The 23,560-nt window shown below is 34.4% G+C and overlaps 2 protein-coding genes across 19 annotated transcripts in view; one reads left to right on the top strand and one right to left on the bottom strand.

Moving 5' to 3' along the window:
• Positions 1–23,560, bottom strand: part of LOC111046312 (beta-3 adrenergic receptor) — a 268,205-nt gene that overhangs the window by 56,186 nt on the left and 188,459 nt on the right. For 16 of the 18 annotated variants that reach the window (XR_005572386.1, XR_005572378.1, XR_005572375.1 and 13 more), the window contains 4 exons: positions 14,829–14,893; positions 8,988–9,096; positions 2,399–2,622; positions 12–186 (listed from right to left, as the gene is read on the bottom strand). Coding sequence is in view for 3 of the 18 variants with exons in the window: in XM_039437097.1 (XP_039293031.1) it covers positions 12–186; positions 2,399–2,622; positions 8,988–9,096; positions 14,829–14,850 (530 nt within the window). In the remaining 15 variants the exon portion in view is untranslated. Of the gene's footprint in view, positions 1–7; positions 187–2,398; positions 2,623–8,987; positions 9,097–14,828; positions 14,894–23,560 lie in introns of those variants that run through there. The other 2 variants (XM_039437099.1, XM_039437100.1) reach the window with 2 other exon arrangements.
• On the top strand, positions 5,275–7,887 carry LOC111046317 (leucine-rich repeat-containing protein 40). Its single transcript, XM_022331840.2, has one exon. The coding sequence runs from the start codon at positions 5,540–5,542 to the stop codon at positions 7,613–7,615; it is 2,076 nt and encodes a 691-aa protein (XP_022187532.2). The 5' UTR covers positions 5,275–5,539; the 3' UTR covers positions 7,616–7,887.

The following is a 23,560-nucleotide window of genomic DNA, read 5'->3' as shown; positions in this document are numbered from 1 at the left end:
CAGGATTTTACCTGTGAGCAGCAGCATACATCCTGGCGTAGATGAGGACGAGTGCGATGAGTGGGAATGTGAAGCCGATGAAGAGTAGAATGAGGGAGTGAGACAGCCAGAAGAGAGGATTCTCGCAAGGCATGAGAAGGTGCGGCGAGGCCAGAGCCATTGACATGCTCCACACCAGAGCAATCACTGCAACAACACAAAATATCACAACTTCACAAATTACCATAGAGTAAATATACTGTTTAATTGAAAAGATACTTGAATCAGTTGTCTCTGAAATTACAAACTATAGCGAGGTGCACGTTATAATGGCAGTGTAGAAAGATAGGCGAACAACGTTGCCGAACCTCTGTCTTGTCAATGCCTTCTATAAACGGTAGCTGATAAAATGTATTGATGTAATATTAACTGTTCATTATCGTTTAAAATAATCAATTAAATTTTATTAAGCAAGAAATTATATTTTTCAATAATTTCATAATGAATTTCCATAATTGATATGGAATATTTTGTTAGTTAATTATTAATTGCACATTGTTGAAAAACGATCTGGCAACAGAGCAAAGCGAGAAAGAGATAGCGCTATCCGCTTTGTTGACTGATAGACGAGGATAGCAGTAGAAACACTAATCAAACACTGCTATTATAACGTGGACCTCACTATAGGATTCAGTTTCTTTTAATAAAAAAGTTTTGTCATCAGGATTGATCAATAAACCAATGCTACTAAGCAAATGCTTTATGAATGTGATTGATTCAATTTCTTATGAAATAATAACGTCTTATTTGTTTTCCATATTCAGACAGGTTTATTGTCTAGAGGAAACTGAAGCATATCGAACTGAATGATGTCTATTGAACAAACATTATTCTGAATTTGAGATTAAATTTCAATATAGCCTATACTGTACCCTATCTCTTATATCGTAGCCTATAGTTTATCTCTCTTTACCTTTATGTTTATAGTGCTTATATATCTTGTTTGGAAACGGCTCTGACTATGAGTATAAGGAATAAATAATGTTGTTTAGTATCAAATCCATAAAGTAGCCTATAACCCTGGGCTATGATTGGATCAATAATCCAAGAACTTACTAGGGAAAAACTCAAGCAAATGCCAGTGTTTTTTCACATGGGATTGGTGAATTTTTCTTTGATTATAGGGTGATATATAATCATTAATTAATTGTATTTTAATATGTTACATTGCATGTAATTTTTAATGGAAATCAGGTGAATACTATGCTAAGCACTACTTGCAGTATGACTAGCAGCCAAGTAGCCTACTAGAATTCTAATGATTGCAATAAAATGACAAAGTAGTTCATTGAAATGAGAATAATACAATAAAATGTGTATAATAAAATCCAATCAAAGAATGTTATGTCGTTTCTATTATACAAAGATGTGCACAGATTATCTTTAACAATGTGTAATGTCCTCAGCATAGCTAGAAATTGGCAATGTTCATTTTATTGAACATGAATCAGCAACTATAAATTTTATAAATAAACAATTACAAAAATAAACAAAGTTTATAAATTAAACAATTTGTTCCATATTAAATGTGAACAACACATACCGGATAATTCCATTATACGTGAGAACGTTACATTGAATGCTATAAACTCTTATGTGAATGTCATATTGTTCTATCATGGAGAAAAGATATCATAAAAGATACCCCACGGTATAGGGCGTTTATGTTTATGCGTTTATATGTTCCACATCTCTAGCCGATAGTCCTAGTAGTTGAATTTCGAGAAACCATGTAATGTCTCTCCTCTCCCATACTGTGCCGCTCTTACACTCTCACCCGGCCAAAACAGTGTGATACCATAGATAAAAGATAACTCATGGTATAGATCGTTTATGGTCCAAATTCCAAGCCGATTCTTGTTAACTCAAGCCGATTACTGTCGACTACTGTCCATTATCACTTGTAATGTAGCCGATTATTTGACATGAATTTTTACAATCCGAGAGCATCCATTGTTTGAAAAATCAAAAGTGTCGACGACGGTGAAAATTCATGACAAGTAAAATAATTGGACTACCGGTAGAGCCGGGCCCGATTATCTGCTGTAGATAGTTCCAGGTCCCGCCCTCGTAACCGACTGCCAAGAGGCATACATTTTTCAGTCCAATTTTACTTGTCATGAATTTTCACCGTCGTCGACACTTTTAATTTTTTAAACAATGGATGTTCTCGGATTGTAAAAATTCATGTCAAATAATCGGCTACATTACAAGTGATAATGGACAGTAGTCGACAGTAGTCGGCTTGAGTTAACAAGAATCGGCTTGGAATTTGGACCATAAACGATCTATACCATGAGCTATCTTTTATCTATGGTTCTATTTGCTTCTTTGCTACCCTATGTTTGCAAAGAGTTACCAGCGAGACTGCGCCTCCTAGTGACAGTCATGGCGTAGTGCAGCGGACTGAGGACGGCGCTGTAGCGGTCGACGGCGATAGCGACCACAGAGAAGACAGAGGCAGTGGCGACGAGAGTGCCGACGCCGGCCGCCAGCGACACCAGCGACACACGCGTCGAAATCAGGGTGGGCGCCAGCACTGTCGAAGACACCAAATCAGCCAACACCAGGCTGCCCACGAATCTAACACAAACAATTCAATCAATAACTTTGAACTAAACATTTTGTCGAGTGAAAAACTACAAGAATCAACATATTTCGGACTGAAACATGTAACCTTATCTAGATTAGGACGAGGAATAGACAAGGTTACCAGTATGTTAAATAGCGACAGTTCGGTGCATATATTTCTCTGGCGCAGGATGCAGGATGCACAAAAAATTGATGCATCAAAGTGCCCCTTTTTAACCTACAATTTTTTTCTCTCCCTATCATCTCAATGATGTACTCTGTAAAGAATAAAACATAGAAGAATAACTTTGTATCATCATCACTGCACAGTTGATGTATTGGCTCAGTTTCCACAGTGCCAGATTGAACGGGATCCCCGTCTAAACGAAACTGCATTAAATGCATATTTAGACGCGCGTCTGTTATGATGTGGTTCATTTTTGGCCACCTGCCACAAGCTGATTCAATTTAGTTCAAGCTTTCACTGTGCATACGGCCGTTACTGTGTTACTGAATTATTATTATAATACTGTGTTGATACTGTATTTAATTAAGTACAGTACTATACTATTATTTTATCAGTATAGTTGAAAACTATACAAAACAGGATTGAATATTCTGAATACAAATTTTTCATTATTCGAACAGTTTAGTAGTGAATTTTTCATTTTGATGAAGTAGTATAGGAATTGGTTGGTACAATCTGTTATATTAGTTACAACTAGTAAAACTAATAAAATCTCTGAACAATTTCACAGATTTCCAAGTGATGTGAATAGCTATTGCTATAGCTATATAACAGTATGGCTATATAATAAAATAATATTTTATTATAATAATAAAATAGAATAATAGCTATAGCAATAGCTATTTACATCACTCAAGCTCCTTTTAACATCACTTGGATCAATTCCACCGATTTAGAAGTACTATTCAGTGAATAGAAGGCAATTAATCAATAATAGTCTCATTTTCCAACACATACTGTACTACAGGGACTTGAAGTTCTGGAGCTTACTAGAGATTATAATGATGTAACAACTGTAGGTTGATTTCAACTTGAAAATGACCTATGGTCGAAACTAGTCGTTAAAATATTTTAAAGTTTTTAATAAAGGGTACTACAAGTTTTTATATTGTTTTAATCAATTCAAACTGTAGAGTATTTGGTTCAACGTTACTTAATTCAATTTAACGGACTTGTTACTATATGTCAATTTCTGAAATTATAAATCAAGTTACACATTACACAACCGATACCAAACAGTCAAATTGCAAAAAAACCAGGCTGAAAATTATTTTTTCAAGAGTAATTTGCAACTGAGATGTGGACAAAGGTTGTAAAGTGGAGAGAAGATACTATAAATAGGATTGCGTGGGGGAAATGATGATCTTTTGTTTACTGAAAGCAATTATTCAATTGTTTGATAATGTTTCAAACTATTAAAATAGAATATGTGAACAAAGCAAGTTCATTGTTGCTGGGCTGTTTCACGACTGTCAGGAAAAACCATTACCGAAAACAGCAAGGTAATACCAGGCTGAGATTAAACGGGGAGAGAGCGCAATGCAGGAGTGGGAAATGACAGAGATATCAGTGAAACCTGTGTGTAATTACGTTTGTGCATGACTGTGGTGGTGATGGTGGTGGTGGTGGTAGCATAGTAGCATTGTCCCCTTAATGACACAGCACAGAAAATGAGATCTCTGAACCACCTATCCAAGTAGAGCGGGTTACAAATAATTCCACTTACTCAACGAAATATAATTTCTTGCCTTAAAACTACTCATATACTTGTAATATGAGAGAAGACGGGTATCACATTGAAAAGGAAACATTCATCTATGAAATGCAATAGAAAATTAGTATTTTACATGAGAATCCATTATCCACTCATTAAGTTGTAGAAAAAAATGTATATAGCTCATAATGAGCACTTCAATACATGTCATAATATACTGTTACCGTTTACCGTTTCATAATATACTTGAACCGTTTAAAAAATGTAATTCATATCATAATGATTCCAAATCCAAAGAGAACTAGCCGTATTCTCATGATTATTCATAAATCAGATTAAGCACTTAATTCAAAAATCATGGAAACATTTCCTTGGAAACTGAACTAAAAAACGAATTATTCAATACACTAAAACTCCAATCAGTAATTGTTGAGATAACTCTTTCTTGATTTCTCCCTAATTATATATTCGACTGACTTAATAAACTTCTTAGTCGATTAGGAAAAGAACACAATTCAAACAAAGTACAATCAATCATCTATGAACAATATGCACAAATTATATGGACTATATTTCAGAATAACAAGATATAACCATAGAGAGAAGAATATAAGTTAAAGCTATCTTCCCTCTATGATAATGACAAGTGATGAAGCAATAAATCAAGTGATGTACCTTGAATCAAAATACATACGTTGGATCGAAGAACATAGTAATATTGTTCAATCAAAGACCAGAGTTCTTTCGGTTTTCAACGGGGCTGTGTATGCAATACCGCAATACAGTAGTTACGTATTGATAAAAATTATGTTGGTGTGTTGACTGACAGAGGATAGCATTATATTATTATTATGGTATTGAAAAATCAGCAGCTGTGCAAATAAACATGTGGATATGTAATTAGTATACAAGAGGTTAGTATATAGAAAAGAAAAGTAGAAAACACTGTATTCAACTAGAAGAGAAAGTTTTTTGAAATTTTCAACATTGTAATCATCTAAGAACATTGGGAATCACGATTTTAATTGCGAGAAAAATCCAGCTTGGTGATAAAATCTATTTTAATCCCGACTTATTTCAAAATTTGTAGTACCAGTCAAGGTAACCAAATACTTTTTTATAATCTAACCTTCAAAATCATACAATTTATTTGCTGTGCATTTAAGATTAATTTGTAGTTTCATTCAATGAAACAAGGTGGTAAAGAAACAGTAATTAGTGTGTTGAAGAAGAATAAAAACGAACGACAAAATTCAGAAAAAAATGATCCAGATGGTGTTAAAATTATAAGAAAATGTACAACTCTTGGAATGGACGGAGTTCAACAAAAACATCATTTGAGAAATCAGATCAGTTCAGATTTTGATTCAGAGAACTTACGTTTCAGTTTTTGTAATGTGAAAATGAATTTCCATGGAATTTTTGATAAAATGAGGTATCAAAAACTAGAAAGTAGAAATATTGAAACTGATAAAATATTTGTAGACAACAATGTTACAATAACTGATGAAGACTATAAGCATGGAAAAATAGTTCTAGATGAACGTAAGTGTCATGGTGATACACAGATCGATATCTCTAATGTGAAAGAAGAAGATGAAAATGTATGTTTGTCACTACCCCAATACTCGTATGATCTAGAGAATGCTGATGATGTCATTGGTATAAACAGAGAATATCATTTCTTGGATCAAATCCAAGCATCCAAACAAAAACTCACCTCTCTTCCCAAAGATATATCAAAAGTTATCGATTGCCCAAATCACAAACACAACAAGCTGATGGGAATTAACATAGAAGATGAGGCGAGTGAGCCGGGGTCATCCATTATTAGATTGCTGGATCTCAGCTGCAATTATCTGAGACAAGTTTCCTCCGAAATCGCAGAACTTTCCGATTGGGTGCAAGTGTTTAATCTGAGCAACAATCAACTGGCCTCCCTGCCCAAGGAAATGGGCCAACTGAATCAGTTGGAAGAGATTGATGTCTCCTACAATCTTCTCAAACAATTGCCACGAGCAATTTACAAGCTACGAGGCCTCAAGTACTTGTTCGCCAAGTGTAACAACATATCGACAGTTGACAAAGAACTGAGAACGCTGAAGAAGTTGATGCTGCTTGATTTGTCCCACAACAACATTCGAGGCTGGCCGTACCCTGTCATCAATTTTAGCTCATTGGTGGAACTAAATCTATCCAACAACAAACTCCTAGTGATACCGTCAGGCGTCCACTACATGACCGGTTTGAAGGTTCTGCGACTGCGCGGCAACTCAATCAGTCGGTTCACCAAGAAAACTAGACCTCCAAATTTGGAAATTTTAGATCTCGGTGAAAACAAAATCCAGACTCACCCTGATTTTTACGGTTGTACTACTTTGAAACAAGTATGGATTGATCACAACTTCATTCAACAAGTGGAAGTGAACTCGTTCCTCAGTACATCCATCCGTTACCTTAGTTTGTCACATAATAAGATCACCACAATAAACGGGTATTTCTCTTCACTGGAAAACCTAAACGTTCTGGACCTCTCCGGCAACCTACTCAAATCACTACCTTTCGATTTAGGTTGCTCTGAAAGACTCACAACTCTCAAGATCGAAAACAATGGTTTCGATGATCTCAATATCTTGGAGTACAGCCGAATAGGTACAAAACAATTGGCAAGATATCTTCTAAAACAGTTCTGGGATACTTCGGAGGAACAAAACAGCAAATCAAACCTCTCCCGGTACACAGCTGTATATCGCTTCGACCCCACTGACAAATTCACTTATGCTAACGACTGTCAATGCATAAGAATGACTGTCAACGAAAGTGGAAATATTCCTAATTGGATGTTCAAAAAAGCAGAAATGGAAGAAGTTATGCGCATTGATTTATCCAGGAATCAGCTGGATCAAATACCTCCCAACCTGTGGAGAACTTCTCCATACCTTGAAGAACTGTTTCTGGACGAGAACAAATTCACAGTCATTCCGTCATTCATAGGTAACTTTTGGAAACTGAGTGTTCTCATTCTAAAAAGGAACAAACTGAAAGCATTACCTGCACGCTTATCTCAGTGTGAGCATCTCCATCTATTGGATATTTCGTACAACCGTTTCTGTGAACTACCTTCTGTGATTGATGAACTAAGGAGTTTGAGGATTCTATACGCCAATAACAACAGAATAGCGGAGATTAGCAACTGTTATGAAAAACTAGGTAACTTGGATGTTATAGACTTATCAAATAATGAAGTTGAGATTTTATCATGAGAGAATATTTTCTTCACAGATAAAATGATGATTTTGATGCTAAATACTTGTCCTAGAACAGTTTCAATGTCAATTCTCATAATCTGAATGGGTTTCAAGAAATAGAATGAGTTTCAAAACAAAATTATGGAGCCTCCATCATATTATTCACATTTGGAGTATTCAAAGCGCTTTCATGACATAGATCAACCCATAACCAATGCATACATCAAAGTCCACTTTGTTGACATACCAAAGAGAAACTGCAGACTCATGATGGATTGTAACTGAATGCCAATGATAATAGATGGTAATGAATAGATTAGTAATAGGCTAATTACAAGGAGGAAATCCGTAAATGAGCTACAGCTAGTGAGATCACCTATTATTTCCATGCGAAACACAAGTATTATTCCAAGTTCCATTCTCATTTATACGATTTCAAAACTCATAAGAATTATGATAATTTATATAAATTCCTCCATATTCTATACAATCACCAAATATAGTTTAGAGTTGAAGGGATTGATTCAGTTAAATTCTATGCATAAATTTCAATGTGCAATGCTGTAAACTATTCAATTCAATTCAATTCAAAAAATTCTTTATTCCTCATAGAAAACAAAACAATATGATTCACAATCTGCTGTCAGTTCTACATGACTAATCTCTAAATCTATCACTAAATCTAAGTAGATCCCGGTTTAGAACTTGCTCAGTTCAATTGACTAGCTCTATTAACATTATTTTCGAAAGATGTATGTTATTTGAAGAAATTGTAATAAATGAAATGATCTTATCTTCAATTTTCGAGGTTATTCTAGAACTAGAACGCTACATTCTTAGCTTTTCTCAATTTCACTAACTTTATTCTTTGATAAAATTAGTAGAATTGATGGTGATGTTTATTCTTTGAATCACGAAATATAATGTAATATTATTTGTATCATACAAAAACATTCGAGTTCTGATAAGTGAATAGCATTCTGATAAATGAATAGCATAATTTTGAATTATGACACTAGACTAATACACATCAATAAAATCAATGTCGTTCACCTAAAATCATCTAGTAGACTAAGACTCGGTTGCACAAGAGCCTGTTGACTTAACTGTGATTGAATGTCACGAGAGCCAATCATAGACTTCTTATCAATAGAACGTTCTCTTATCGATTGGTTCTCGAGGTATTAAATCATGATTGAAATTCAACAGGTCTTTGTACAATCGGGTCACTAAATCTAAGTAGATCCCGGTTGAGAACTTGCTCAGTTCAATTGAAAACCATTATGTTTTGATGATTTAGTAATGGAAAATTCATGTTTATTGATAGGCCAACAAGTCTGTTTCCACAAAAACTTTTTTTGGGTAGCTTGATTTGTAATATACTCACCTATTGGATGGGGAGCGTAGAGCAGGGCACCTGTAGAACACGACAAGGACAAGAGTATTGGACGCTAGACCAGAGGCAGCCAGAAATGTCAGACACACATCCACCACAGCTGAAATAAATCAACAATCACAAATTTTGAAACGTTTTTTTTCCAAATCCCATTCAGATTGAGAGAGGATACTAAACCAGACATATTCTATTATCCATGAAAACTATATTCAGCTTTGTTCATACCCAAAACTCAAACTCAACTTCAAGAACAAGACTTAATTTTGAATGAAAAAGACTAAGAAATTGTCAAAAAACCACTGATTTAATAATAATTAGAAATTCTAATAGAAAGACAATTTCTTAGTCTTTTTCATTCAATATGAATAATTACCACAATATCAACTTCTCAACTACACAAAAAGACTTAATTTCGTGTATTATTATAAATATTGTTCAATTTATTGAAAATACGAAATCATTTACAAACAGTAACCCAAGAATTATATAATATTGTAAGAAAAACGTGTAACATGTAAGAAAAATTAAAACTCCAGATTACGAGCAATTGCACTTTTGAAAATTGGTAACAGAAGAGTTTCTAAGTTGGAGAGTTGAGGTAAATAGCTGATTGTGATTGGCCAAGACTCAGTCAATGGCGATCAACCAATCACAGCAGCTTATGACTTGGCCAATCACAACCGGCCATTTACAATGCTGCTCCTTAAGAATTATCATATAGCAGATATCAGATATTGTCAAATGGAAGAATAGTAAACAAATAACGGAATAGCAATATTGTCAAACAATGATGCTTATGCATACGATTTCTCATTATTCATCTGTTAAGAACTTTTTAAACTTAAAGTGGAGCGTAAACTTAATAATACATAAATTATGAATCGGATTATTTGAACAGATTTTTATATAATAAAGAAAGTGATTAGACATTAGTGTAATGATGGAAATTACTATTTGGTTAGCTCATTGAAAATTTATGACATTTATTTTTATTTTATTTCATTTAAAAAAGCACAAATCGTTTGTTGATCACAAATGGTAGTATATCAAATAAAATAAATACGTCAGAGAGGAATATGCTTATTCATTTTGGATAGTACTTGAAAAAAAAGTGGTCTTAAAATGAATTTTTAGTGTATACTTCGCACTCATAGCCTTGAAAGTTACATTTTATTATTAAAATCACAATTCACCATTCCAGAATATTCAAATACCATACTTCATATTCTATCATTTTGAAGATCATGCAATCATGTACAGAGTTTATTTATCAATACATACAATTCAGGTAAATAACAAGTATTCGACAAAAACAAACTGTGTTCTTTGAAAAATACTGGTCAATGAACAAAAGCTATTCTACTCTCTCCTAGAAGCTTCATTTCGACTTCTCAGTGGCAAGAATAGCTTGCAGTCTCTTAATTTGATTTCAAAGACCAAACTTGGCCCTCCCTAATGATTCCTTCCCACCAATAGTCCACCCGCGACTTCTCTTCCATTGAATTATCTAACGTTAATCGGCCTCTTTTCTTGTTGCGTACTCTTAGATAGGCCTCCTTTGAGGGATCTGACTGTTCCTGCTTCATGAGCCTAAAAATGTTTTGAAGACTATCCCGTTGTGTGAACTACACTATTTACTATCAATCGAAAAATAAATTCATGGATTTCTAGAATATCACATGTAGATGTTCTATATCTTGAGAACACACTTAGTTGGTCCGTTCACATTCAAAAAATATGTAAAAAATTAAGCTCAGGAATTTTCGCGCTGAGACGACTAGCGAAAATTTCCAACTTAGAAACGTTAAAAGCAGTGTACTTTGCAATGATCCACTCCCACATTTCATATGGAATTGAAATATATGGAGGAACAAGCATCTCAAACTCAAATAAAATACTCCTATTACAAAAAGAAGCAATAAGAATAATTCTAAATCTTGATAGAGAGCAATCATGCAAACCATTCTTCAGTAAGTTAAAGTTAATGACGGTGTACAGTCTGCTGTACATTTATAGGACAATATTATACATAAAAACTAACGAATCTAGATTCCTACGGCAAGTAGATATACATAATTACAACACAAGAAATAAAAATAATTTTACAATAAAGAAACACAATAAGGAAAAATATAAACAAAGTCCAACGTACATGGGAATAAAATTTATTGGTTGTCTCCCAGGTTGCATGAGACATGAACCTGATAGATCAAAATTCAACGAATTGCTGAGAGCATATTTGATAGATTTAGCATGCTACAGTATAAACGAGTTTACTCTAAAAAAATGAATTTTATACAGTCACTATTTCTCTTTAGCTTTAAGTTAGTTTTTAGTCTTTGACTTTTTCATGTACATTTTCATGTATGTTTTGGAAAGAAATAAATGATTGATTGATTGATTGATAGATTATGATTAAGATTATTCTGAATGAATCTCATACTGAGTAAGCCCATAGAGAAGAGATAGCATCTTATAAAACCAAAACTTATAAATCTTATAAATATTATCTGGTAAAACTCTATCCACTGGCTCTGGCCAATGAACTAGTAGTAAACATTTCTCAATTTCTGTGAGTTCCAAAATTGGAATATTAATTTGTACTTTCAATTTAATCCTTAAACTTTAACCCGAACTTAAAAAAAAATTAGAAATTCTCAAATTACCATGCTATTATAACTTGATCCAATAATCATGACGCCTACTTTATTCAATCAAAGATGTGCAGTTCTTAAATATAACTCGAGTATAGCCATACAATACAACTACATAACAATATAAATGGATCGGATTGAAGTTTAATGTTCACCTCTAATATTTGCTGTGAAATGGTGCTTCCTGAGGGGTTATCTCTTATGATAGAGTCCCACGTTATGAAGCCATTGTGTGAAGTTGTGGATTGTGAATCCTTCACAGATAATACGATGTTTCTGATATTTATAAGAGCAGTCTCTAAGTTCCCTCTTTTGCGAATAAATTCACAAAAAATTAAGGCCGTCCGGCTCGCAAAATTACTGGGTTCAAACCTCAGCTCTAGCTCAGTGGTAGAAACATGAATTTTATAAATACAAATAATCACCATAAGGTTCAGTGACCGGTGATTGGTAATTCTTACCGCTGCTTCTGTGAAGTTCTTGAAGAATACCAGTACGGAAAATAGAAGAATATTTGATGACTGATTATCAGTAACCATGTATCACTAGAGAATAATAAGGACCAACTATAGTTGCTTCTAGTTGATTCTTAAAACGCTCGTCGTGAATACAAGTATTCACCAATATACCCTTCCAAAATTCCTTAGAACTTACAATGCCAGTTCTTGAAGCTCTCTGGATCCTTATATGATATAACTGGAACCTTATTAATATAATTTCTTAATATACTTATTCTGGTATATGAGATGAGTATCATCAAAGGATGATAAATATTGAGTGCTCTGAATAAGATTAATATCACTTGATTCAATAATTTTAAGTGCTGCTAAATATTTGTTGGTACCAAAACAGCTCAAACTATATAACACAAGATGAGTTAGGATATAATAAAAAATTCTATAAGTTTGTATGCTGACATAAAACACAAAATATATTCCCATGAAAAAGATGTGCATAAAATATTCGATATAACTATAATTTACTTAAATAAATGTTTTCTAGAATCTGAGTAATTATCACAGGTTTCGCTAATATTCACAATAGTATGTTTCAAATTTATAAATATATTATATTTAATGCTGATATTTAGACTTCCAATCAATACGAAATTCTGCAAATAAAAACCTGTTCGGTCTATAGGTTTGATATACTATACTTGGTTCAATTTACAAAATTAATATTTAATAAATTAATATTCAAACATGAGATCTCAGGGATTTATATGAGTTCGGGCTGTGCATGGAAGTAAGCTTCCTACATATAATAAATAAATTTATAAATGTTCTTATGAACTATGTGATATTGTTCAACACGTGGTGACTTTTTATTTTAATTTAAATTAATTGGAATAGCGCTTTTTTGTTAATTAATTACCCCCACTGAACGTAGAAAAAATGAGCTCATTTGGTTTGACTTATCACTCACTGACTGAAGTTCTAGATGTTCTCGTGGATTGAATTAATTATTTCCAATAATTAATTGGGTAGGCTCCTTTTCGTCACTGCTGGGCTAACGCGTGATCCAGATTTTTATAAGTTTCTTTCGAATTAAAGCTATTTTTATGGGAATCTTTACAATTACGAACTCCTTGACAGCACTGAGTTCACAAATAATTAACATTCAACACAAATACATTACATTTAAAAAAGGGTTTGGCTTAATAGTTCATTAAAAATTTTTAAAAGGAATAAGAAAAAACCCTAAACTCCATGTGCATCCTCTCCGGTCGGGATCTTAAGCCAGAAGAAGGAGGTTTTCAGAAAAATTTGCCTCTTCCTAGAATAATTCTGTAAGCTACTCTCTGATTGGCCTTCAATTTAATAGACTCAATACAATTGGTTGCCTTGGGAATCAGGGCTTCCTCGGCTTTATAATAGAAAAAATTAAATAAAAGAAGTTTTTATACAAATATATGGAGTGTTTATCTTAAATTGAATTCATAAATAAATCGTAACATACGATTTTAATAGATAATACATTTAGTTTTTATATGAGTTTTGTATACTCTTGATTTATCATGCTTTTTTTGGATTATAATAAATATTTATACAGAAATAATAGTTGTTTGTAATTCTACACATCGACTTCCTTTAGTATACATAATATATCCTTTATGAGTGAATTTTATATGATTCAACCGGTCATATGGGTTGATCGAATAATCAGCTGATTCGTTCAGTATTGGTTCTGATAATTATCGATTTATCCAAGATCGACTAATTCTTTTCAAAATGTAAACAAGTAACTCTAACCTCAATGTTCATGCATTTTATTTTTTTTTTTTTTTATAATCCGCCAATAATAAGTATGCCGCTTTATAATTTTTTGATCTTACCAATGGGTTCTCATAATTATTAAATCACAATAATACATGTTTTCTTATCGTTGTTGATAATGCTATTACTCCTAATCGCTAATAATACTTGCTTTGAGTTGATTTACTCTTTGGGTAGGTCTAACTTTCTTTCCAATTTTATAGTTCTATTACATTTCATTGGCTCATTTAAAAATATTTGGTGGTTTCAAATTACCACGTGACATTGCATAGGATAATGGGTTCAGGACTAGAATTCATGATCAACAATAATTAAGTTCAAGTTCAAGTCAAGGTCAATGTGAAGTTAAATTGATTGGATTATCAATTGAGAAGGCACTTGACTGTGACGGGAAGTGAGTTTGAAGCTGCGTAGAACGATTTATCAATTGGGATAGTTTCAGAACTAAATATAAGTCCAAGAGAGTTGGATTGCATGGTTATCCTATATCCTATGAAGTTAGAAGGGGATATAATTGGTTCATAATGAACCATAGTCAACTCCACCTAATAATAGCTTGTTGATTAGTAAATCTGATTACAGCTTTCAAAAATGCAAGATGTGATTTCTACTACCGTCAACCGGACAAAAATAGTTCTCTGCAAATTCGTTAGATGGATCAAGAATCCAAAATTTTAATTAAGAAGAATATTGATCAATTCTCATTTCTGATCAGCTATGAACAACGTTGATAAACTCCTAATCGGCAACGTTGCACCATAGAGAAAAAATATAATAATTTAATCTTTTCTCTATGGATGGGCTCATCTGTTCCAATTTCCATAGTACTATTCACGTGACGTTCCTTCACTGTTTGTTCTGTTTCGTGAATACATTTTTTGTTACTATTTTGTAGTGCTTACCATCAGCTGTACGGCTGCTCATACTGTGCTCCCTTCACCAATAAAACACGTCACCGCCATATGACCTGCAACAATAAGGAGAAGGTGTTCTAACTAATTTTCTGAATCATGACAGCATCAACTCAAGGAAACAAAGGGAAATATTATAATAAGCAACATGCTCTTCACTATACCAATGTTGAATTTCACTGTACATTTTCAATTGCACAGGAACGAAACAAAATTTGAGCGTAACGCCAGTTGCTCCGAATTTGCAACAAAGATTTTGTTGCTGTACAGTGCAGAGTGGAAGGTGAAACGTTACCTAGTTATCGATATTGATACATGAACTGTTCTGAGTGTCTGAAGGAGGAGATAAGATTATTTATTTAGATTGTATAAGAGTTCTTTCTCTTAAAGTTTGAGGTTCCACTATCTTAAGCTGCGTACACATATACGCGCCTCCAACCCGCACCGAGCACGCTCCGCCCTCGTACCGCCCTCGTTCCTCCATCGCACCGCAGTCGCTCCGCCCCCGCTCTGCAGTCGCACCGATCATGAACGTTACGGAAGATGTTAGCTCTTCTCGCGTTCCCCGGTCGATCCACTCTTGCTCCCCGGTCGATCATCAATCGATCTGCTCGAGAGACGTTCGGTTGCGGAGCAGAGCGAAAGTCTGTACGCACCTTAACACACACGATAGGCCTGTGCCTGTATTTTTCCCTTAAGAACATACCTGTACTAAATAGATTCAATGGCATTTCCACACTCAGAATTCTCTTCTGATTGGCTGAGAATCAGCCGTTGGTGAGAATTAGCCAATCGGAGGACATTTCTGAGTATCGGCCGTTAATGGGTGAGTGTGAAAACTACCAACCCGACATTCTCATTTTCTGTTGGGATTCGATGTCTACAAAGCTGATAAATATGGAAAAAATTGAACATTCATCCAACACGAACATATAATCATATTTTCCATTCCCAAAAGCCTATTCTTATTACTTGGTATTCTATATTTTTAAAATTATATCACTTTCAAAAGTGTGTCCTTGGTGATGACGGGTCCCAACAACAGCAAACTCGCATGAGTTTTACAGAGCTCATGATGATTCAAATATGCCAGGTGTAAAAACCTGCTCAATTGAGACGTAATTTCCATATACGTCGTCAGTTCAATTGGGTGATGGATGAAGGACTCAAGTCATCTCTTCCTCATCTTTTAGATACTGCCTCACACTTTAGTTTGATAAATATTGACTTCACAAGCCACGTGATGAAAGTGTGAGAGAGAACTAGATGGAGAGAAGATGGATGAGGAAACTATATGATGGAAATGTGTACGTTGAGAGTGGAAAGAAAGAAGAAAGAAAAATAAGAGGAGGAATGGAGGAGATACATGATGGAAAGGTGTATGTTAGAAGAGAAAGAAGAATAGAGAAAAATGAGTGAAGAGAAGGGGAGGAAAAGAAGAGGGAGTAGGAATTGGAGGTTGAGGTGAAAACTGAAGGAGAAGTATATGATGTAAATCGTCCACGATGAAGAAGGGATGAAAGGAAAAGCTAGTGCAGTAATAGAAGAAGGAGGAGGATAAGGAGTAGGAGAATGAGTAGGAGAAGGAGAGGGAGAATGGGGAGGAGAAAAAAGGAAAAGGAGGAGGAAGTATAGGAGGGGGTGGAAAGATGGTGCAGGAGGAGCACTATGAGGAGTCATAGGGGGAGTAAAAGGAGATGTTGAGCAAAGGAAGGAGGAGAAGAAGAAGAAGAAGAAGAAGAAGAAGAAGAAGAAGAAGAAGAAGAAGAAGAAGAAGAAGAAGAAGAAGAAGAAGAAAGTGCGTGAGAAGAAAGAGAGGAGGTGAGCTGTTTATTGCGGCACTTACTCAAATATTTGACATGGAAGATGAAAGTAGCCGGCAGCCGGCAGCCCGCAGCGCTGATGTGACAGAAGAAGCGTTTGATTAAGTCCCGAATCTGGGTGAACCCAAATTTCGGCCTCGATCGGTTTATCTTGAAGATGCGACTCACACAAATTCTCATCATTCTTTATTGCTTTGAATCGTGAGACCTACCTAGATCAGTTACAAATATTGGTGTAAGGTGAAACCATAGGAAACTAAGCAAAACTGGAATGCATTGTTGGCTACAACGAACTTACATACTTACGAGCTTGCAACATGGTTTTTAAACATCATTTTCAAGCAGTAAAAATTAATTTTATGAAGAGCAATTCATTCCCATCACGGACTTTGGAGAAAAATATAATTATAATAAGTGATTAATAGATTCTGATAATGATGGATGTTGAGTAACCCTTGATAATTTGAGACGTAAGGAAGGAACAAAAGATGATGAATATAATGATATACGAATAATATGCATTCTGCATGATATAATAGGTGAAAACTTATAGTTAGAAGAATAACGGGGTAAAAACTTTGATTATCAACTGTAAATTCATCAACTACATCACTTGCAACATTGGATTTCAATGATAATATTTCTCCATGAAACAGAATTTGCTCTCATGTCAGTAATATGAAAATCATCAAAAAATATTAGACTGCGGCTCAGCGATTTATTTTTTAATTATTTTTTATGATTTAATGTGATTTATTTATTGATTTATTCCTGTTTACTACAGATACAACTAGTGGACCCCCTGGGTTGGAGAACTCGCTCATGAAATGTTGTATTGATCTCTGAAATACGTAACTTGAAATTATACAGAGTTGGTGAGGATTATTATGGAAACAGCTGAATATTTATTCTACAAGATAGTATGATATGCCAGTAGGTTCCATGAGGATCCTATTACAATTGAAAAACTACTTTCTGTCGCTTCAAAACTTTTGTCCGCCATCTTGGATCCGTCATATTAATCAAACTTATTTCGAAACCAGCTTCATTTTGATTCCAACTTTATTTTTCAAATGGGAACGTGGTCAAGTGATATATTATTTCGATACATTATTTCAGAAGAAAATAGATGAACCCCGCATATTAATATCTTAACCGTTTCCATGATCTTAACATTTAAAGATAATAATAAACAATACAAAAATGATGTAAATGAATACCTGAATTGAATAATCAGGTAATAGTGAACATTAATAGAAGATTTTACTCACAAATTTAACATTTTGAACAAAAAAATGTGTCATAGCAACAAACTGCTATCAAAATAATATTTGTTGTTGGTTATCCATCTTGCTTTCACTATTATTATTATTACTATCGTATTTCATAAAACTTTAAAGTGAAAAAACACTCACATTCTTTGATTTGGCGACGCCCGTTTCGTGCTGGTAGACCTAGGCCTATTGCTCATTTTTAAGCCAAACAGAAACTCTGTTTGAAAAAGCACGAAACGGATGTCGCCACATCAAAAGATGTGAGTGTTTTTTTCACTTTTGAGTTTTATGAAATACGATGGTGAAAATAATATTATTAATTACGCGTATGTTACAGACAGACAATAGACAGGTAGACAGATGGAAGCGAGTTAACATAGAACTTATGAATTAAATATTTTGGGTATTATTCAGCTGATATCAGGTGTCGGTGCATAAAGGACAGTGTGTGTGATAACTCTCAAATAGCACCAGCTTTTTCAAATAAATGGAAAAATTACAGAAATAGCATGCAATTAATTCCAGCTGACTGATAAATGATAAATCATAAAAATTTTTTTTTTCAAGCACTTTCAAAGTTAACGAACTTGGCCTGTAAAAAGGTTCGAAAAAAACGTGTTCAAAATTTAAAGTTGATTTATCAATCCTAAAGTTATTGTAGAACATACAAACAGACGGACAACGACTTTGGCCTTGAGTAAGTCAAAAATAAGAACTAGCTAACGCTCGTTCAATTACCAACAGATCACTATTACTAGTATATTTTTCTGGGCTCGTGTTTTTCTGCTGGATAGATGACATATCATATTACAATCTCGCCAAATATCATACATATCAAATCAGTGTAATATGACAAGCGGTGTTGTGATATGAGACATGAGTATGAGGTGTCCACACTCTTTTCTCGGTTGACAAAGGTTACTCTGGGCCACAATGTAGTTTTTAATGGGATTGAATAGTAATAAAATAATATACGAATATGTCATCGTTTTTATAGTTACTTTATAGTAATTCGGTAATCAGAATCTTCAGTTATTGAACAGCAATCAAGGATCAGTATATCAACAGATTCAATATGATATTCATTCAAAATGGGTTCTGTATTCTCTAGTCAATGAGACTCCACTATCCCAATATCATAATTCAATCGAACGGAAAAATCATTCTATTCCATACAATATAATTATCAAAACGTTTTCATCAGTCAAAACATACTCAATATATTTGGCTACAGTTGACACCAGAGGAAGATGAAGATAGTTGGGAAATATGTATGTTTTTTCCAGGTTCAAAAGATTGCTGTTTATCGAAGAATTAATGGAGTAACGCAATCACTTGCAAGAGTGGATGATGATAATAGATGAGATGCGATAAGCTGAGAGACGGCAGACGAGAATCCAATTATCAATAACCTCCGACGTTGTTTGGATCGTTTCAGACTAGAAGAAGGAAGAAAACAATGAGTTTCTCGAAGGGAAGAAGTGAGAAATGAGATTTTGACTTGTAGGGGGCGAAGAGTGAGTAATGTGGAGGAAAATTAGAAAGCAGCCAGAGAGAAAAAAATTTGACTCAAATTTATCTTGTAAATCGAACAATTACAATCAGAAAGAAACAGTGATAAATTAATTAATAAATTAATACAGTTATAGATTATGAAAATGGGGAAATAGAAAGCGTTTGAATTTCCATAGTTGAACTCGACTTCGTCAAAAATCACAGTAATTGTATTCGAACGCAATAGAATAATAATACTGTCAATACAAATCAATGATTCTTCTACTAAGCTATAATAATAATAATAACTTGAAAATATGAAAAAACTTATCCTAAGTACAAATATGTTCAGGTTATGCAATTATTTGGAACGTTTCCTCACAAATAGAGTCTCTTTCAACTCAGATTCATTATGATTAGATTCTGAGATACTCTCAGATTTAGTTCAGAGTTTCTTAGGAATATGGAGGCGCAATGCTCTGAGAGAGGAGGGGTTCTGAGGGAAGAGCTATTCAGGAGGGGTCCACCTACAGGAATATTTTTTTTAAATTTAGTATCAAAAAGCTGTTTGGGAGCAAGCAAAAAATTCAAACAGTTTAAACTTCAATAGAAGATAATTTTCTTTTTTCATCTCTCCTCAATGTTTTTACATTCCTTGCCCTATTATCATAGGTAAGGAAAGTATTGCTCTCCAAAAAAAATTAAGGTACCCCCAATTTCAAGTTTTCTATACGTTTCAAGGCCCCCTGAGTCCAAAAACATGATTTTTGGGTGTTGGTCTGTGTGTGTATGTGTGTGTGTGTATGTGTGTGTATGTCTATGAACACGATAACTCCATTCCTAATTAACCGATTGACGTGAAATTTTAAACTTAAGGTCCAAGAAAGTCCTTAGGACAATTGTCCTTAGGACAATAAGAAATTCAATTCAAGATGGCGGATAGCTACTAAAAAGCTATGTTTTTCACGGTTTTCTCGAAAATGGCTCCAACAATTCTCTTCAAATTCACACCATGGATAGCTAGCTATTCATAAGCCCTATCAACTGAAATGAGTCTTATTTCTGGGAAAATCGCAGGAGCTCCGTAATATTCTTCAGAAAAATGGCGGATAATTACTAAAAAAACATGATTTTCACGGTCTTCTCAAAAACGGCTCTAACGATTCTCTTCAAATTTATACCATGGATAGCTATTTATGAGCCCTATCAACTGACATGAGTCTTATTTCTGGGAAAATCGCAGGAGCTCCATAATATTCTTGAGAAAAATGTCGGATAATTACTAAAAGAACATGTTTTTCACGACTTACTCAAAAATGACTTGACCGATTTTTTTCAAATTCATACCATGTATAGTTTTATTTATCAGATCTTTCAACTGGCATAAATCTACTTCCTGGGAAACCAATGGGGGGGTCTCCCCATCCTTGAGAAATGGACTTTGTAACCTCCTTTACGTGCATGAGGTAGGTACGTAGAGCAGTTTATAAAAAGAACACATAACTTAGTCGAGATATTTCATCTGTAGAACAGCTGTTTTGACGACTTTAGAGAAAAATAATCGAATTTCACAACTTACACAAAGGAAAAAGTACTCTGAAAACAATTATATAATATACACATATACAGTAGTCTGATCGTAGTTTCAACTATGTTGCCGCCAGTCGTCATTATGTTATTCCCCTAAATGTTTCTCGTGTGAGAATGAGGCTTACAGTTCAATGAGCAAGGAAAGTTTTGTGAGTGCACCACACCAGATTTTTTTCATTCATTTCTTATCCCAAGATAAGGTATACTGGTGCGTACCGTCACAAAAAGAACTGTATATTATAATATCAATAACCCAATCATATATGATTTCTGTTTCATTGAGAGATGAATGAATTTGGAAATTGGATGTTAATGCAAATACGCAATATAAAAGTACAGACGAATATAAGTAGTATAGAAAAGATATCAGTGCTAATTTGACGAAACATTTTGTAATGGAAATGGCAGAAAAAGAAGAATTCACAGAGGTTTCAATGAGCGGAGAGAGCTAGGAAAACGGTCATTGGAATTCGGAAAAGGGAATACTTGAAGCAAGATTGTCCCTGAAGAGTATTTGGAGTAGAATAATTTGAATACCGATGTACTAGAGCGGAAAACACTAGATTGAACTACTTCAGAGGTACTTATCAATTCCATTCCATTGAATTGGAAGTTTCATCAATTTCCTTGATAATTAGTACATTGTATCTGTTCAACTGAATCTATTATTCTCATCTGATCACAACAAGGTCCATCTTAATATTCTGTGGCATTTCTTGGAGAGGAACAATCTTTGAACAAAGTTGGAAGACGTAATTGTGAAAATTACAAATGAGTTGCTACAAACTGAAAAAATTATTAAAAAAAAGGAATTGTAGAGTTAGCAACTGAGAAGTATTTAATTGAAGTTGGGATGAATGTATCTTCCTAAATACTCCACTGATGCCACAGTAGTGTATCCTTCAAATATTTCTGGTATTTCTTTATCATTTACCATTTTTTAGAATAATTCTTCTTTCCCTCTGAAAGACATATCCTTATTGATTCTCATCATTCTTACTCCTTCATTTTTTCCAACTCCTTCTCAACAATTTAATTCAGGTACTCATATATTCTCAATTCGTTTGATAGTTTGATATTATTGTGATCTCACGTTCATTTGATAAGAGTATACATTGATACATTCATTCGAAAATATAGATTGATTATCGCGTAACCTGTCAGCTCTTTCCAGACTGATCCCATAGATCTACTTTAACCATCTCACTAGTTTCAAGCAAGACTAACTACTTCAAGGCAAGTACAAATTCAGTACTTTATCAGCACATTATTTTCAAACTGTCAACATTGGTTACATGAGATATGGAGAGCAACTATGTTGTTCTCAAGGGATGCTGACATTTATAAGTGAATCTCACTACAGTTAGTAAGTAGAGACTGCCACTTCTGGAGAGAAATATTTGATTTTCTCCTCTCTATTCCTCCTGTTATTCTAGTAGTTTTCTTTCTTTTTTGAACAGTGTTAGTTCGCCTCTCTGTTTCGAGGGTATTTCTATGCAGGTTCGTTTTAAGGTGATACAACAACGAGAAAAGCGAGGCTTCAAGTGGTCTTGCATTCAGCAGCCGCCTGAATATTGCATCGCCATCTCCTGTTTTCGTTTCACTTCCATTCTCCCCAGACTTCTTCTCCTTTTCTTTCACCCTTCCATCACTGACTGCTGTACGTGTGTCCTTCAACCCTTTCCATTTCTACTACCAGACTCCTTCTTTTCCTTCTTCTTCTTCATCTTTTCTTCTTCTTCTTGAACCCACCAACCTTCTTATCTCTCTTGGCACATTTCCTAGTTTCATTCGTTCTCACATTTTACGATTCCTCAGTCTAGCTTTTTTCACTTGTGAATTCTACAGTGGCATCCTTTTCTTCTCTGCTCTTCCCACTCTTCTTCATACTCTCCGAATATCTTCTTATTTGCTCCTTATTATCTTTCTGCACCCTTATTTTCTTTTCCTACTCCTCCTGCTTCTCTCCGTGAAGCCTCTTTCACTCACCTTTTTCTCTTCTAAATTCTTCAATTCTTCTCACTCTTAATTACGGCTATTATAGATCAAGCCTTCACACTCTTTTACTCCTTTCTCACTACTATTCCATCACTTCTCCTCACTTCATCCTTCCGACTCATTTATTGCCTGTTTCCTCCTTCACCTTCCTTCACGTATTCTTTTTCTTTTCTTTTTTGTCCTCTTTCTCTCAGCATCTCTTTCCTTGTGTTTCTCACTTCTGCATGCAATTCTTCTTGATCCCTCTCGGATTCCTCTTTGGCACCTTTCTCTCATCTCCTTCTCACCTGACCTGCTTCCTCTCCAAAACTTATATTTTTTTATTCACATCATTCTTTCTCCTTCATTTTTTCGAACTCCTTTCCAACAATCTACCAGATTCTAATCTTCAGATCATATTCTCAATTCATCCAATCGTCTCTCCCAGTTCTTACTTAACCAACCACCTCCTTTCTTCTTCTCACATTCTCCTCTATCCATCTCTCTCTCATTCTCCTTCCGCTTCATGTTTCTCTTGTTATTCTTTCACCTCATTCTCGTTTGT

Source organism: Nilaparvata lugens, chromosome 10 (genome assembly GCF_014356525.2).
Source record: "Nilaparvata lugens isolate BPH chromosome 10, ASM1435652v1, whole genome shotgun sequence".
Classification (NCBI taxonomy): Eukaryota; Metazoa; Arthropoda; class Insecta; order Hemiptera; family Delphacidae; genus Nilaparvata; species Nilaparvata lugens.
The sequence above is the reverse complement of the archived record's forward strand: the minus strand, read 5'-3'. Positions and strand labels throughout refer to the sequence as shown.